This window comes from Dipodomys ordii, unplaced genomic scaffold, assembly GCF_000151885.1.
Source record: "Dipodomys ordii isolate 6190 unplaced genomic scaffold, Dord_2.0 Scaffold190, whole genome shotgun sequence".
In the NCBI taxonomy this organism is placed as follows: Eukaryota; Metazoa; Chordata; class Mammalia; order Rodentia; family Heteromyidae; genus Dipodomys; species Dipodomys ordii.
Genome location: NW_012267406.1, coordinates 2,113,435 through 2,129,623, shown reverse-complemented (window position 1 = coordinate 2,129,623; position 16,189 = coordinate 2,113,435). Strand labels below are relative to the sequence as shown.

At 37.4% G+C, this 16,189-nt stretch overlaps 1 protein-coding gene across 1 annotated transcript in view; it reads right to left on the bottom strand.

Annotated features, from left to right (window-relative positions):
• The window catches only part of Prex2 (phosphatidylinositol-3,4,5-trisphosphate-dependent Rac exchange factor 2), a 172,233-nt gene that overhangs the window by 16,657 nt on the left and 139,387 nt on the right, over positions 1–16,189 (bottom strand). The window contains exons 20-23 of the mRNA XM_013034479.1: positions 15,127–15,263; positions 10,179–10,296; positions 8,305–8,489; positions 5,258–5,419 (exon numbers count right to left, since the gene is read on the bottom strand). Of these exons, the coding sequence (XP_012889933.1) occupies positions 5,258–5,419; positions 8,305–8,489; positions 10,179–10,296; positions 15,127–15,263 (602 nt within the window). The remainder of the gene's footprint in view (positions 1–5,257; positions 5,420–8,304; positions 8,490–10,178; positions 10,297–15,126; positions 15,264–16,189) is intronic.

The following is a 16,189-nucleotide window of genomic DNA, read 5'->3' as shown; positions in this document are numbered from 1 at the left end:
AGGGAGGAAGGGAGGAAGGGAGGAAGGGAGAGGAGATAGGAAAGGAAGGAGGAAGAGAGGAAGGGAGGAAGGGATAGAAGGAGACAGTGACCAGTTTGATATCTACAATCTGTCTGACCCCTTGAATACTCTATAGAGATTCATCCTTGAACATGAATGGTTCCAATCTTCGGTTTTCAAAAGGAGCATAAAAGCATTTTGCATGGTTATTTTTTACATATTTTTAAATTTCACTTCGAAGTGTTGTCATACTCTAAACAAAAGGAAAAATGGTTTGTGGAGGGAGTTAACCCACACAGCAAACAAGAAATGCCTTGAATAGCATGCTTCTTCATGTGACTGAACTTTAAAACAATAGTCAAGCAATGCACATGCATCTGAACAAGTTAAATATTATAGGAAGTATTCCTACTTGTTTTATTCTACCTGAGATGGCAAAGGTTTTCCTTCCTTTGGGTGTTCATTCACCCAAAACCCTATTCATATCATATACAATTAAGGAACACATATATATTGAGATAATTCATATTCTGAAGTGTTAATGTACCAGTTTTAAACATCGACCCTTATTTTGAGAGAATAATTAGTCTCCTACTGATATAAATACAAAGTATTGATTTCTTGTTAATGGACTCTATTTTAGAGATCAATCCCCATTAATTCTACCTTTAAAACATATACTAGCCAAGTGCTGGAGGCTCATACCTGTAATTCTAGATACTCAGGAGGCTGAGAGCTGAGGATATCAGTGTTTGAATTCAGCCCAGGAAAGAAAGTCTAGGAAATGCTTATCTCCAATTAACCTCCAAAAGCAAAAAAGTGGAGCTATGGCTCAAGTAGCAGAGAGCTAGCCTTGAGCAAAAAAAAACCTCAGGGACAATGCCCAGGCCCGAAATACAGTACCCAAGAACCAGCATAAACACACACACACACACACACACACACACACACACACTCCCCAACTCATCAAATTTACTTTCTTCTCCACCTTTTCTGTACTCCTCACTCTCAGCAAGTCTCAGTTGGTCTCAGGAAATCACTTCTAACTGGCTTCTATTTCTCTACTCTCATCCTCTGCAATCCAGTCCTACAAAAGCGTCATTTCTCCAAACCTCTAATCAATGATGTCATCTCCCTGCTTAAAACCTCACCGTTGGTTTTCACTGAAGTAAGAACTTCCGACATCCCCAAATGTACAGGGCTTCATAACTCTTTGGTGCTGTTTCCTGCAGAAGGCTCTGTCTGACCTTATGACTGTCTATTCTCCCTGGCCAGCTCTCTACTTTTGGATCTCTGTACCTCTGGACCATCTGTTTTCCAAATAGATGCTTTTCCCTTTAATGACATGGCAAGTTCTACTCATCAAGTACAAGCTTTCCTAAAAGGTGGGGCACCACTGCCAACAACACCTCCCTATTTTCAATTCCTCATAACTTTTTAATGCATGAGTTTTCTTCCTTCATGGAAATATATTATTTTTTTTCTTGGCCACCTCCCCTACTTGACTGTTGACATCCTGAGAAAAGATCTTGTCTGTTTTGTTGACTACTCCATCCCTGGTACCCACACCAGTGTTTGGTAAATAGGAACTATCCAACAAAGTCATGGCAAATGAGTAAACCAATGAATCATTTCAAACAATCAGTGCTCTGTGTACTTTCTGATGAAGGCTGCTGTGCTCTTTGTTGAAAGAAAAAGGAAAGACTGGCTATAAGGTAAACTAAAAAGATGACTAAATTACTCTAACTTAAAATCAAGCTCTATCATTTACTAGCAAAAAACCATTTGCTTCTTTGGGGCTTTGTTCCCATGTTTTGAGAATGTGGGATAATAACATGGCTTATAGGCTCACCAAGATCAAACTAGGTAATAGATAAAGACAAAGCAAACAAAAACCATTTGAGCAAAGCAACCTTGGGTCACCCTTAGCTACTCAAGATCTGATGATTACAACTCAAAGCCAGCCCCTGCAGGAAAGTCTTTGAAATGCTCATCCCTAATTAACAAGTAGAAAACTGGAAGTGAAGCTGTGGCTCAAGTTATAGAGAGCTAGTCTTTTTTCCTCTTCTTTATTTTTTAATAATTAATTTGCCTTAAAAATAATTAATTTGCCTTATTGTTATTATAGAGGTGATGTACAAAGGGATTACAATTGCTTAAGTCAGGTAATGAGTACATTTTCTTTTATACAGTGTCTTCTTCCTCACTCTCTCCCAGTCCCTCCCTCTCATCTCTACCCAGGAGTTGTATAGTTCATTTTTATCAGTGTTCAGTGAGCTCCACTGCTGCACTTTTTCACCCTTTTTCCCTTGAGTTATGTATCCTCCTCCCCATTATGTTCCCAAAGATACAAAGATATAGTCTTGAAAGAAAGAAGAAAGGAAGGAAGGAAGGAAGGAAAGAAGGAAGGAAGGAAGGAAGGAAGGAAGGAAGAGAGGGAAGGAGGGAGGGAGGGAGGGAGGGAAGGAAACTTCTAAAATATTGTCATGGTTCTAATCTATCCCTTCAAAATTTCTGTATGAAAAACTTAGTACCCCAATTTATATGGAATTACTATTGGGAGGCTGGGCTTTGGGAAGAGCAAATAGAACTGGATTATATCATTAGGCAGACCCCAATGATGCACTAACCTGTATCTTAAGAAGAGTAAGAGAGCCCTGTGAAAGCTGGCATTCTCTTACTCAGCATGTGCTACTGGATACCTCTACCATGTCACAGTGCAGTAAGAATACCCCACCAGACCTAGAACTTTGATATTGTACTTTTCGGCCTTCAGATCCACAAGACAAAAATCTTCTGTTCTCTATAAAATACCAGATCATTTCTATTTGCATTTCCTTTATGGCCAGAGATGCTGATCATATCTTCATGTACTTATCAGCCATTTGTTCTTCTTTTGAGTATCATGTCTTCGTGTATTTATCAGCCATTTATTCTTTCTTTGGAGAATTTTCTTTTCACTTCATTTGCCCATATGTTAATTACACTGTTGAGCCTTTGGAGTTTAGTTTTGTGACCTACCTGTATATTCTGATTATTAATCCCTCCCTTGTCAGGTGTATAGCAGGCAAAGGTTTTCTTCTATTCTGTAGGCTGTCTTTTCAACTTACTATTTCTTTACTATGCAGAGATATTAAGTTTGATGCAATCCCATTTGTCAATCTGTGCTCTTGCTGAACTACTAGAGTTCTTTCCAGGAAGTCACTGCCTATGCCAAATGTTCTAGTATTTTTCCTATTCTTTCCCATAGTCATTTCAAAGTTTCAGTTCTTACATTTAGATCCCTGATTCACTATGAACGGATATTAGTACAGGTGAGTGATTGGAAACTTGTTTCAGTTTTCTGCGTTTGGCTAGACAGCTTCCCCAGCACCACTTGTGAGACTATCTTTTCTCCGAAGTACACTTTGGATTTTTTTCTGTCAGAAATCAGGTGATGGTAGCTGCATGGATTTATGTATTTTACTCTATTCCATTGGTCTTTGGGTCTGATTTTGTGCCAGTATCATATGGCTTTTGTTACCATGACCCTATAGTATTATTTGAAGTCCATATTTTAACTCATGATAGGCCTTCTACCATTTAAGCCATGCCCTTATTCATAGAAAAAGCTGAGTTGGAGATAAAAGTCTCTTAGATATTTCTGTCCTGGATGACTTTGAACATCAACCCTCAGATTTCAGCCTTCTATATAGGTAAGCCCCAGTATTTCTTATTTTGTTCAAGATTGCTTTGGCTATGGGATAATTTGTGCTGACACATGAATTTTTAAGGGCTGGGTTTTGTTTTTTGTTTTTGTTTTTCAATTTGAGAAGGTAACATTCAGATTTTTTTTTCGGTCCTGGGGCCTGCACTCTGGGCCTGGGCACTATCCCTCAGCATTTTAGCTCAAGGCTAGTACTCTACCACTTGAACCACAGTGCTACTTCCGGCTCTTTCTGCTTATGTGGTGCTGAGGAATCGAACCCAGAGCCTCATGCATACAAAGCAAGCACTCTACCACTGATCTACCTTCCCAGCCCAACACTGAGATTTTTATGAGAATTTTACTGAATCTGTAGATCACTTTCATTAGTTTATCCATTTTCAAAATATTGGTTCTGACAATTCATGAGCCTGGGGAGTGTCTTGGTCTTCTGGTGTACTTTTCAATTTATTTTTTCAAGGTTTTATGGTTTTCATTATAGAGGCCTTTCATTTCCTTGGATAAATTTACTCCTGAGTATTTTTAGGCTATTATGAATGGAATTGTTCTGCTAGTTTTCCTTCTCAGCCTGTTCAATGTTGGTATATAGAAAAGCTACTACATTTTATATCTTGATTTTATATCTTTCTATGCTGCTTGAGATGTTAACCAAACCTAGAAGTTTTGAGGTGAAATCTTTATGGTCCTTTCAAGTATAAGATCATATTATTTGCAAACAGGGATAACTTGACTTCTTCCTTTCCTATTTGGATCCCACTGATTTCCTTTTCTTCCCTTATGTTGAATGGCAGTGGAGAGACTAAACACCATTGTATTGTTTCTGAGGAAAGTATTTCAGTTATTTCTCATTTAGTAGGATGGTAATTATAAGTTTGCCACGCAGAATCTTTATTTTGTTGAGTTATATTACTGTTCTAGGTTTTTACATTCTGTTCCTAGGTTTTTTAGAGATTTTTAGCATAAAAGGATGTTGATATTGTTAAAAACCTTTTCTACATGAAATGAGATGATCCTATGTTCCTTGTCTTTGTATGGTTAAAAATAAGGTATATGTATACATTTGTGAAATATGGTAATATCTTTTTGAACTATTAGAAAATACTTAAGAAAAAAATGTAAAACATGTCCCGTCTTGGGTGTGGTTACTAGTGGGAGAAAAAAAGGTGAATGTGGTCAAAATGTTTTGTGGACATGAATGAAATGAAACATTTAAGTTTATTAGAATTGGTTTGGAAAGAATCAGGGGGTAAGAGGAAGAATGATGGAGAAAGTAAGATTGATCAAGATATTGTATGTATATACTGACAAGTCAGAATGAAACCCATTTACAACTAACTATACAAACAAACAATACAGAATAAAAAAATGTTCCAGATCTCAAGTATTTGATTACAGCAACAGAAAACTCGCTACAAGAGTTATATAAATTTTATAATTATTTTAACAAGTTGGTAAATGGCAAATATATGAAAAAAAATCAATATTCATTTCTAAATTGGGGTACCTAAGAATTTCAGTAATAATTGTATATAAAATTTATGGAATTTTTACCTTTTTATAACTGGATATTCTCTGGCATATGTGTTCAATTCTTCCACTGCACACAGCACTGAATTTACTCTGTAGGTCAGCTGGAATCACTTCATTGAGAGAATTAAGGCTGGTGCAGTTTTGTACAAAATGATCATCACTTTTAGCAAGGGCCTCAAGAATCTACACAAACAAGACAATAAGAGAAAAAAACTTCAAAAGCAGCCACTATCGGGTTACCATAGGGTAACTTTCTAGTATTTCTAGTCTCTTAGAAGTTCTCAGCACTGCCCTGTATTGTGAGACACTGTCTATAAGGTTGTCTGTTTGGAATCCCAGGCTTCACCTTTCGCTAACCAGAAAAGCCTGCTTGGGAGGCCAGCCTGACGTGAGAACACATTTCCTATGATTTAGTCAGTTGCTCAGAATGTTTTCCTCCCATCAGTTAGTGGTAGAATGAAAACTTCAGGAAAAGCAATTGGATCCTCATTGGCCACCAAGGACTTAGCATGGACAGTAGAATTAACAATTGGCTTGATGAAGGAATGATTAAATGAAAAAGTTATCTTAGTAAAGTATAACTTAATATTTGTGCCATATTTGAAAGATGATAAACCTTCGTGTGGCTGGGCATGGTGGCAGAAGCCTATCAGCAAAGCACTTAGGAGATATAGGCAGGATGAACAATATGTTAGGGCCGGTCTGGGCTACAAAGGGCATTCAAGGTCAGCATGGGCTATCACATGAGACCCTGTTTCAAAAATAAAATCATAAAGTGGCTGGGAATTTGGCTTAGTGGTAGAGTGTTTGCCTGGCATGCATGAAGCCCTGTGTTTGATTCCTCAGTACTGTATAAATAGAAAAAGCTGGAAGTGGTACTCTGGCTCAAGTGGTAAAGCACTTGCCTTGAGCACAGAGAGGCTCAGGAACAGAGCCCAGGCCCTTAGTTCAAGCCCCAGGACAGGCAAAAACATCATACACACAATGTTTTCAATTAGCAGATCTTTTAATATACTTGATCAATTGTAAGGGTGGGGTTGGGGGGTAGGGGTGTGCGCATGCACGCACTCACATACCTATACAGCTTGGATCACAGGTAATTTCAAATGAATTGAGAATTATGTGATATACTTATAGTTAACACTTATGATGGTTCAGAAAGCATCAGATCAATTATACCCTTAATCAATATGTTTATCATACTCTGTAAGGCATATAATATACCAATGATATATTTATTTCATTTTAACCTCACTCTTCCTGTGTAAAGTTGTATAAACATAATATATAAAATAGCTACAGCTATACATAAAATGAGATATAGTATTTTGCAAATTTGAAATTGCAGAAAATAATTATAATAATGTGGTTCCAGACTCTTACAAGTATCTCATTATTTGTTTAACATAGCTGAGGAGGGATTGCAGTTGGAAAACAAATCATATCTGCATCTATATCTATTTATCTACTTATTTCACTAGAAAATCATCAAAAAATGAAGTTTTAACTGACTTTCAAAATATAAAACAAAAATAAAATAATTACTTGAAAATAGCTCACTTACACCCATAGCATTGTACTTATAACCCGAATTATGGAATTGTAACCTCTTTTCACAACCTCAATAATCAATGACAAACCCTCAGAAAGAAAATGTAATTTTCAAATTGCTCATCAAAATACTTTCCTCTACTTATTTTTAATCCATATTCTAAGTGGCAACCAGCCCAACTAAAGATATTTGAAACAGAAGTTAAAATGAGCAAGGAAAAAGCAAGGAAGTTTCATCTCATTTTTCTCACTTGTGATGTCTGAATTCTCACAGGATGATATAAAAAGCAACAAGAAACAATAGAGCCCAGACATCTAACCGACACAGTGAAAGTCTAACTGACTTATCTCTTAGAGGGATATGACAAGGAAGCAAAGGCCCACTTCCTTTCCAACCACATGATTTTTTCCCTTGTGATATGAACTCCCCAAATATGTTGGCCTCCCATAAAGACTGGAGGATGACTTCATTCCTAAACAAGAACCATTCAAATGCCTGTGCATGCATTAATTAACAAAGCTCTAAGTTTCTTGAAACTGTTGACACTACTAAAATTAGACATTTCCTATAGTGTATTTCATGACTTCAAATATTGGTCAGAGGATATTGTACATTTGAATACAAATATTTAAAAACAAAACAAATATTTTAAAATAGTAAGTATTAAAACAAAACAAAATGCCACTCTCATGCAATATGCCTGAAAACCATTTATGATCCTGAGTTATAAGATACAAACTTAATAGATCCTGTAAAACAGAATTCTAGATACCCAGAGTGAGACCAAAAGAGGATAGTCTTAGGAGAGAATCACAAAGGTGCAATACCCAAGCCTCTTCATATGTATACCAAATAATATACATTCTGAATGAACTCCAAAGACATGGAAACAAAGGACTTTTGTTTTAATTTGATTTTTTTCTTTTTTGATGACTCTGTATCCTTTACCTTAAATACAGTATATTCATGTGAACATCTGTGGGAGGGTAGAGGGAAGGCACAGAATCAGAGGAAAATGGAGAAAATCTGCAGAACTGGAGCACACTGACTGCACTGGTCATTGATGAAAGTGAGCTATGCAACTCGTGGGTAGAGAAGGGAGGGAGGGAATGGCAGAGAATGAGGGAAGAGATAACACTACCCAAAAGGAAATGTACTTAATGACTGTTGTATTTAAAGCTAACCCCCCTGTGTATCACCTCTAAAACAATAAAATACATTTTAAAAATTAGATCCTGTAAAATCTTTGTCATATCAAAAATCTTTGCCCTGGCAAGAGTCCCATCTCCATCTCATATAATTAACATGGTGTGCCAAACAGTAATAAAAGGAAGACTGCACACATATAATGGGAAGAAGGGACACACACACACACACACACACCAAGTTAAGTGGGAGACACACACACACACACACACACACACACACACACACCAAGTTAAGTGGGAGACAGAGATCATTTGCTGTATTTTAGGAGCCTAAGTGTCACAGGCTGTTCTCACAGGCCGAAGCATACCTTGGCAGTTAAGCTGAAGAAACCTTTAGGCTCGATCATCTTCTCCACCACATTGCACTTTATCCCAGCAGTGCTGTCATACTCATACACAACCCCATACTCCAGGTGGACATTGTCCACTGTCAGGCTCACGTGCTCTTTCTTTCCATCAATGATGGCCATGGTATTGAACTTGTCGATTACCTCTGAAACCAGATCGTCATTCAGCAAGCTCATGAAGTGTTTAAACATCTCATCAAAAATTGTTTTATCCCAGCATAATTTGTAGAGCTCCTTAAAGGATAGCTAAACCAGATGTACTAAATGATGCAACTAGTCTGTTATCACTTTGAACCATATAAACATTTTTTTGAATAGCAAATGCTGTCATAATGAGCATATGAGATCCAAATCTTGTATTTTAATATAATTAGTCTTACCTGTATATCTACTTTGGCCTGTTATCCACATGTCTAAATATCTATAACAATGTAAACACTATAATAGGATTCTTTTTTCTTTTCTTTTTATTTCATTAAAAACATACATGAAGACAGGTGCCAGTGCCTCCTGCCAGTAATCCTAGCTACGTGGGAGATTGAGAATATAAGAGAATGTGAGGATCAAAGTTGGAGGCTAGCTGGGCACCTGTGGTTTACACTTGTAATCCTAGCTACTAAGGAGGCTGATATCTGAGGATTGTGGTTCAAAGTCAGCCTGGGTAGGAAAGTCCATGAGGCCTTATCTCCAATAAATCACTGAAAAACCAGAAGTGGTACTGTGGCTCAAGTGGTAGAGTGCTTGCCTTGAGCTGAATTGCTGAGGGACAGCACACAGGCCCAGAGTTCAAGTCTCATGAACAAAAGAAAAAATAAGTTGGAGCCGGGCACCGGTGGCTCACCGCTGTAATCCTAGCTACTCAGGAGACTGAGATCTGGGGACTGCGGTTCAAAGCCAGCCCAGGCAGAAAAGACCATGAGACTCCTATCTCCAATAAACCACTAGAAAACCGGAAGTGGCCCTGTAGGTCAAGTGGTAGAGCACTAGCCTTGAGCTAAAGAGCTGAGGGACAGCGCCCAGGCCCAGAGTTCAAGCCCTACAACAGACAAAAAAAGAAAGAAAAGAAAAGAAAAATAAGTTGGAAGCCAGCACAGGCAGGAAAGTTCAAGAGACCTTTCTCAGCAAATAGCTGGTGCCACAATTACAAACATATTATATGTGGGTGTGGGTGTGGGTATATATGCCTCTGTGTGTGTGTGTGTGTATGTGTGTGTGTGTGTGTGTGTGTATAGTATTTAATCCTGTGTGTTTACATATAAATTTACCTTTCAGGAATTACACACCCTCAAGACCAAGGCTTTTCTAAGTTTAATGAGCAAACAAAGCAAATTTTGTTAAAATGGGGATTGTAATCTGGCAGATTTAGGGTGAAAAGGAGGATTTGACTTTAATGATCCTAATTCTGCTGGTTTCTGAGCTATATGAAAACAGCAGTATCTAAAGCCCATTTAACTCCAAACAAGAAAACACAGCACAACCCGGATTCAAATGCTTATTCTTTATCTTTTGACTAACTTGAGCAAGGCCCTTAACTTACCTAGGCCTCAATTTCTTCTCCTTCCCAAAAGGATGGTGATCATCACAATTGCTTGATGACATTTCCTACTTTGAAAACTAAATGAAATAATTCCATGTAAAAAAAACTATCTTAAAAATACCTACTAATCAGATACGGCTTGCATGTTCACTACTAGTTCTTATTACTTATGTATTTGAAATGACATCTATTTGGAAACAATGACTTTAAAACATCATGGCCTGCAAACCTATGCATGATCTTCAATATCTGGAAGTTGCCTACAGTGTATTATAAACAAAGGAGAAGAGAAACCTACCTTCTACCTTATAGTCAAAAGCATCCCCTGCTTCATCCCCTGGGGTCCTGGCACTGGACTTCTGGAGGTCCTCTTGAGCACTCTCAATGCTGTTATAAACCCACTGTATGGAGTCTTGCTGCAAAAGAGGGGAAAAGAAAACCTCCGAGTCATCACTGTCCCCTGCAGTATGTATCCACTTCACAAACCTGCTTTAGAAGAAGAATGGGCCACTGTATTTATTTCTCCAGTTTGTTTTAAAATAGTAAAGTAAAAAGAGAAAGAAAATTAACAACAGACTAAAAGTCAATGACAATCCACCAAACTTTGTTTTTACATTCTGGCTTATTTTCCAAAGGTAAGTTTTATGTAAATTTATCTTCCAATGATCCATGACTTAATAGGATATATTTCTTAAATGTCTTATTTAAATGCCACAAATACACTTTCAAATAAGTTGTAAATTACACCTTAAATAAGCAAATGTTAATGGCTTTTTTTAACCTCTGATTTTACTTATACCGATCTTTTTCATTTTCCTTAGTGTAGTTAAAAATTTGTCAGTTTTGTTTATTTTTCTTTTTTATTTTTTTTAAATTTGTATATATTTTTATTGTGAAAATACCATACAGAGGGGTTACAATTACATGGGCAAGGTAATGACTACATTTCTTATCAAGCATCGTTGTCTCCTCCTTTGTTTCCCCTTCCCATCCCTTCCCATCTCCTACCCCCCTCACTCCACCCTCACCCCCGTGCCAAAGTTGTAAAGTTCGTTTTTTGACATAACGACTTGTACATCTCATTGTTGCAATGGGTCCACCTGTATTCCTATTTAAACAGTTTGTTTTTGCCCTTCCCCTCCACAAATTATTCCAACATCAAATACAGTGAGAGCAGGGATTATACCATGGGGGAGGGATATACAAAGCAACAAAGAAATCATCTTATAAATATGTTAGAAATAATCACATGAAAGAAAAAACATTTGAATACTTATCTTGAGGTTCATTTCACCTAACATCAACTTATCTGACCATTTCTGCTTGTCTCAGACATATACTAGTTATTGCAAATAAGGCAAAACCATGGGATCTATGTTTCTTTGGGCCTGGCTTACTTCACTTAATATAATTTTTTCCAAGCCTTTCCATTTCCTAACAAATGGGGCAATGTCATTCTTTCTGACAGAGGCATAGAATTCCATTGTGTATATATACCACATTTTCTTGATCCATTCATCTACTGAGGGGCATCTGGGTTGGTTCCATATCTTAGCTATGGTAAATAATGCTGCAATAAACATAGTGTGCTGGTTACTTTAGTATGGTCTTGTTTGTGATCATTTGGGTAAATGCCCAAAAGTGAGATTGCTGGGTCATAGGGGAGCTCTATGTGGACTCTTTTGAAGAACCTCCATACTACTTTCCAAAGTGGTTGAACAAGTTTACATTCCCACCAACAATGCAGTAAGGTTCCCTTCTGTCCACATCCCCTCCAGCATCTGTTGTTATTAGAGTTCTTGATTATAGCCATTCTAACTGGGGTGAGGTGGTATCTCAATGTTGCTTTGATTTGCATTTCTTTTATGGCTAGAGAGGTTGAGCGTTTCTTCTATTGGCCATGTCTATTCGCCATCCTTCTTTCCTCTTCAGAGAAGTTTCTCTTTAAGTCTTTAGCCCACTTATTTATTGGGCAGTTGTTTCTTTGAGGATTTGTTGTTGGGGATTTAATTTTTTGAGTTTCAGGTATATTTTAGATATGAGACCCCTGTCCATTGTATGGCTAGTGAAGATCTTCTCCCATTCCATGGGCTTTCTATTGATCTTGCTAGCTATGTCCTTTGCCCTGTAAAAGCTCTGCAGCTTCATGCAATCCCATTTGTCCAACCTTTCTTTGATTTGCTGTGTTTCTGGGTCTCTATTAAGAAAATTTCGGCCTGTGCCAAGGAGAAAAAATATAGAATGCTTCACGAATTTGCATGTCATCCTTGCTCAGGGGCCATGCTAATCTTCTCTGTATCCTTCCAATTTTAGTATATGTGCTGCCGAAGCAACCACGTTAATGGCTTTTTTAGTGAGCACATGATCTACAATTGTACAAACTTTTTTTAAGTGCTCTGTTAACACTAACGTATACTTTACTACATTTACTGATGCTTTGAACTGCACTAATAAGCAAATTAGAAGAACATCTTACATCTTACTAAGGAGCCAAGTCATGTAACTATCTTTCAATTCTTGGTGTCATAAATCATCCTAGATTTTAATTAAATGAGCAGTTTTGATTTTATTAGGAGAATCAAGGGAGATAAAATGACTACCAAATAAGTACTACAACTTCTATATTACTTTAAGGCTCATACTTTTTCTTAATAAGACGATAAATCAAATGGAACTTCATTGCTGAAGTATGATACAATACACAGTATTCATCTTTCTGTTTTATCAGCTTCACAATTGCATTTAATAATTATACTGTTATAAATCACTAACATGTCCATTTAGGAACTCAGGATGTAGTAAAACCCAAAATCTAGAATGTTTAGGGACCATTTTTATCAAGTTATCTGGGTTTAATCCCCAGAAACACAAACGCACAATGTTGGTTATTTGTCACCTGTAATAGCTGCCAACATACCTCACCCCCAGAAATCACCCCTTGTTTAACTGTGCCTTCTTACACTGACTCTGGACGTGGACCTGTGACTTGGTTTGTCCAAAGGGATACTACAAGTATCTAAGAGCCAAGTAGAAACCTTATTTCTGGTATCATCCTCTCCCGAAATCCAAATATCATTACAGAAAATAAAATCCTGAGCTGGCACTGGTGGCTCACGCCTGTAATCCTAACTACTCAGGAGGCTGAGATCTGAGGATCATGGCTCAAAGCCAGCCAAGGCAGGAAAGTTCATGAGAGTCTTATCTCCAATAAACCATCAGAAAACCGGAAGTGGCACTGTGTCTCAAGTGGTACAGCGCTCGCTTGAGCTGAAGAGCTGAGGGACAGCACCCAGGCCTAGAGTTCAAGGCCAGCAACCAACCAAAAAAAAAAGAAAGAAAGAAAGAAAAGAAAATAAATGACAGTAAAACCTGCTACAGACTGCAAAAAGAAGCCATAGCAACTCTGAAGGACAGCCTGCCACAGGGAGTGGGAGACCATGAAGAAGGATCCCAGCTACCAGGTCAAGTCCTAGAAAGGAAGCCACAGTAACAGCCTCACAAATGTAACCACCCAGTCAAATCCAGAGATTGAAGCCAACAATAGTGTCTTAAGCTACTTAACTTTGGGGAGGTCCATTCGGTGAGGACAGATACCTACGCAAGCATTTTACTTAGGGAATTTTTTTTATTGACTTAGGGAATTTTTCTACCCATTTTTTAGTCATTTCTCTGATCAACACTTCAAAAAAATGCAGGCACAGGAAGTGAAAAGGAATAAGACTCAAATCAATTTACATAGTTATTAAAATTCTGACAGAAGTGGGAAGGTTTTGATAAAATCAGAAAACTTGCAAAATGTGCCAGGAGTTGGTGTCTCGTGCCTGTAATCCTAGCTACTCAGGAGGTTGAAATCTGAGGATTATGGTTCAAAGCCAGCCCAGGCAGGAAAGACCCTGAGACTCATCTCTAATGAACAACCAGAAAACCGGAAATGGTGCTGTGGCTCAAGTGGTAGAGTGCTCGCCTTGAGCTGAAGAGCTGAGGAAGAGTGCCCAGATCCAGAGTTCAAGCCCCATGACCAACCCTCCCCCCAAAAAACAAAACAAAAAAAACTTGAAAAATGCATTTAGTCTTATAGATGAACAAATATTTATGGAGCTACGACCAACCAGGGTAAGCTATGGGTCCTTGTATAGATTCCAGTTTTTTGTGCTTGTTTTAACAGCTAACAAAATTCATCGGCTGTTTTCATGTAGGGCCAGTATTTTTGAAGGACATCAGCCCTGGCTGGTGAGCAGGCAGCCACTCCTCAGCCCAATTTGAACAGAAGGCAATCCTCTCAAATTCAGAAAGGAGTACTTCACCAAATCTAACAGGAAAAATACAAATCTCTCTTGAAGTCTTTCTATTTCTAGCTGATATCACTGATAAAATTTTCTCCTATAGGCCAATATTCACTTTCTCTTCATGAGATTAAGAAAAAAACTTTGCTCATAAAGTTACAATTTTATTTTTCTGAAGCACATATGGATCCAAGGACAGTGATGAAAAATTTAACTTAAATAACATTAAGAACATACTGTATTTTTTTAAAGCTAAATCCAGTTACCTCAATAAATGTATCCAAAAATTAGCCTCAGACTCTATAAACCCCACAAGTGTTACATTTTCAGAATAGATGAGTAACGAACAGTGCATTTATACTTCATGCATATGAACAGACATAGAATGGTCACTGCATCACAAAGCAATTGCAAGTAAACCGCCCAAACCTTTGATTAATTTGTTGAAAGTAAAGTCCCAGGCTGCCAATGTAGCTTAAAGAGAAGGCATTTGCCTAGCATGTACGAGGTGTGGGTTCAATCCCATAGTCATAGAAAGAAAATACTTTTTTTTGTCGGTTGTGGGGCTTGAACTCTGGGCCTGGGTGCTGTCCCTCAGCTTTTTAGCTCAAGGCTAGCACTATACCACTTGAGCCACAGTACCCACTTCTGGCTTTTCCTGTTTATGTGGTGCTGAGGAATCAACCCCAGGGCCTCATGCATGTGAGGCAAGCACTTTACCACTGAGCCACCTTCCCAGCCCTCCAGTGTACTTTTTAATATTATAATAATAAGGTGCAGTCATTTAAATAGTTAATTCTAATTAATATTGCAGATAAAAGTCATTGTGAGGCATGTACATGGTTTAAAGGGGTTTAAAATTTAATTTAGATCTGTAAACTGCAGACTCTCCAACATTAAACTACACTTTGCCCTGGGTCCTCTATGCAAGTTTTCAATCAGATCCAGATAAACTGAGTTTACCTTCATTGGTCGCCTGTATTTCCGGCAGGCTGTCACGTGGGCAATGACACTAGCATGTGTCTCTTTGCTGACATTGATCCCATTTACTTTGATAATACACTGTCCAGGGTGAAGGCCAGCTGCTGCAGCCACAGTTCCTTTAAGGCAAGGGAAAATTGGGACAAAAATGAAAGCAACAAGATTCAACTCTGTCATACAATGGAAGCAATTTTAACATATAATATCGTTCTAGCTCCTATGGTCTTGATAAATTTGGTTCTGATGGTATTACCTCCTAATAGTTTCTGATTTTTAATTCACATTCAAACTATGATTAACACTTTGGAAGGAATTAATTTAAGGAAGAATCACAGTAACCTTTATAATGCTAATCAACTTTTTTTCCTTTCAAATGTCTGGTGAAGTAAGTTTCTAAATATTTTTATATAGTAGAAATATGCTTTATTTCTTTGCTTACAAAATCCTTAAATATTGAAATAGTATTCACTTTTGTTTTTCTAAGGCCAACAATTTAATATTCCTGTAAAATGTAATTGTTAAGGGATAAAAAATCTAGTAATGATGATTAGACTGGGTATCCAAAGAAAAATAAAGCATTCAAGTCTTGAGAATTTGTAGAAAATGAAAACATGTAGACTATATCAACTTTCCAGTCACTTTGTTTGCATAGCTACAGATTTAAATACAGAAGCAGTATATTCTAATCAGTAATTTAAAATTTTTCTTGACCTTCCAATCATTGATATTGGGTAGTCTAAATCAGTCAACATTAATAGAGCACTATTAATAAATATAATATATAATTATATATTTTATAAATATTGTGTAAATTATATTGTAAGTCATATCAGTGGTTAAAAACTGAGCATATATATTGGAAAAGACTTACTTTGTAAGCAATTGCTAATACAAAGGAATTATTAAACAGCTTTAAGAAAGTTTATATTTAAGAACAGCTGAGCATGGTAGCTCATATCTGTAATCCTAGTTACTCAGGAAGCTGAGATTTGAGGATCATGGTTTGAAGCCAGCCCACTCAGGAAAGCCCATGAGACTCTTATCT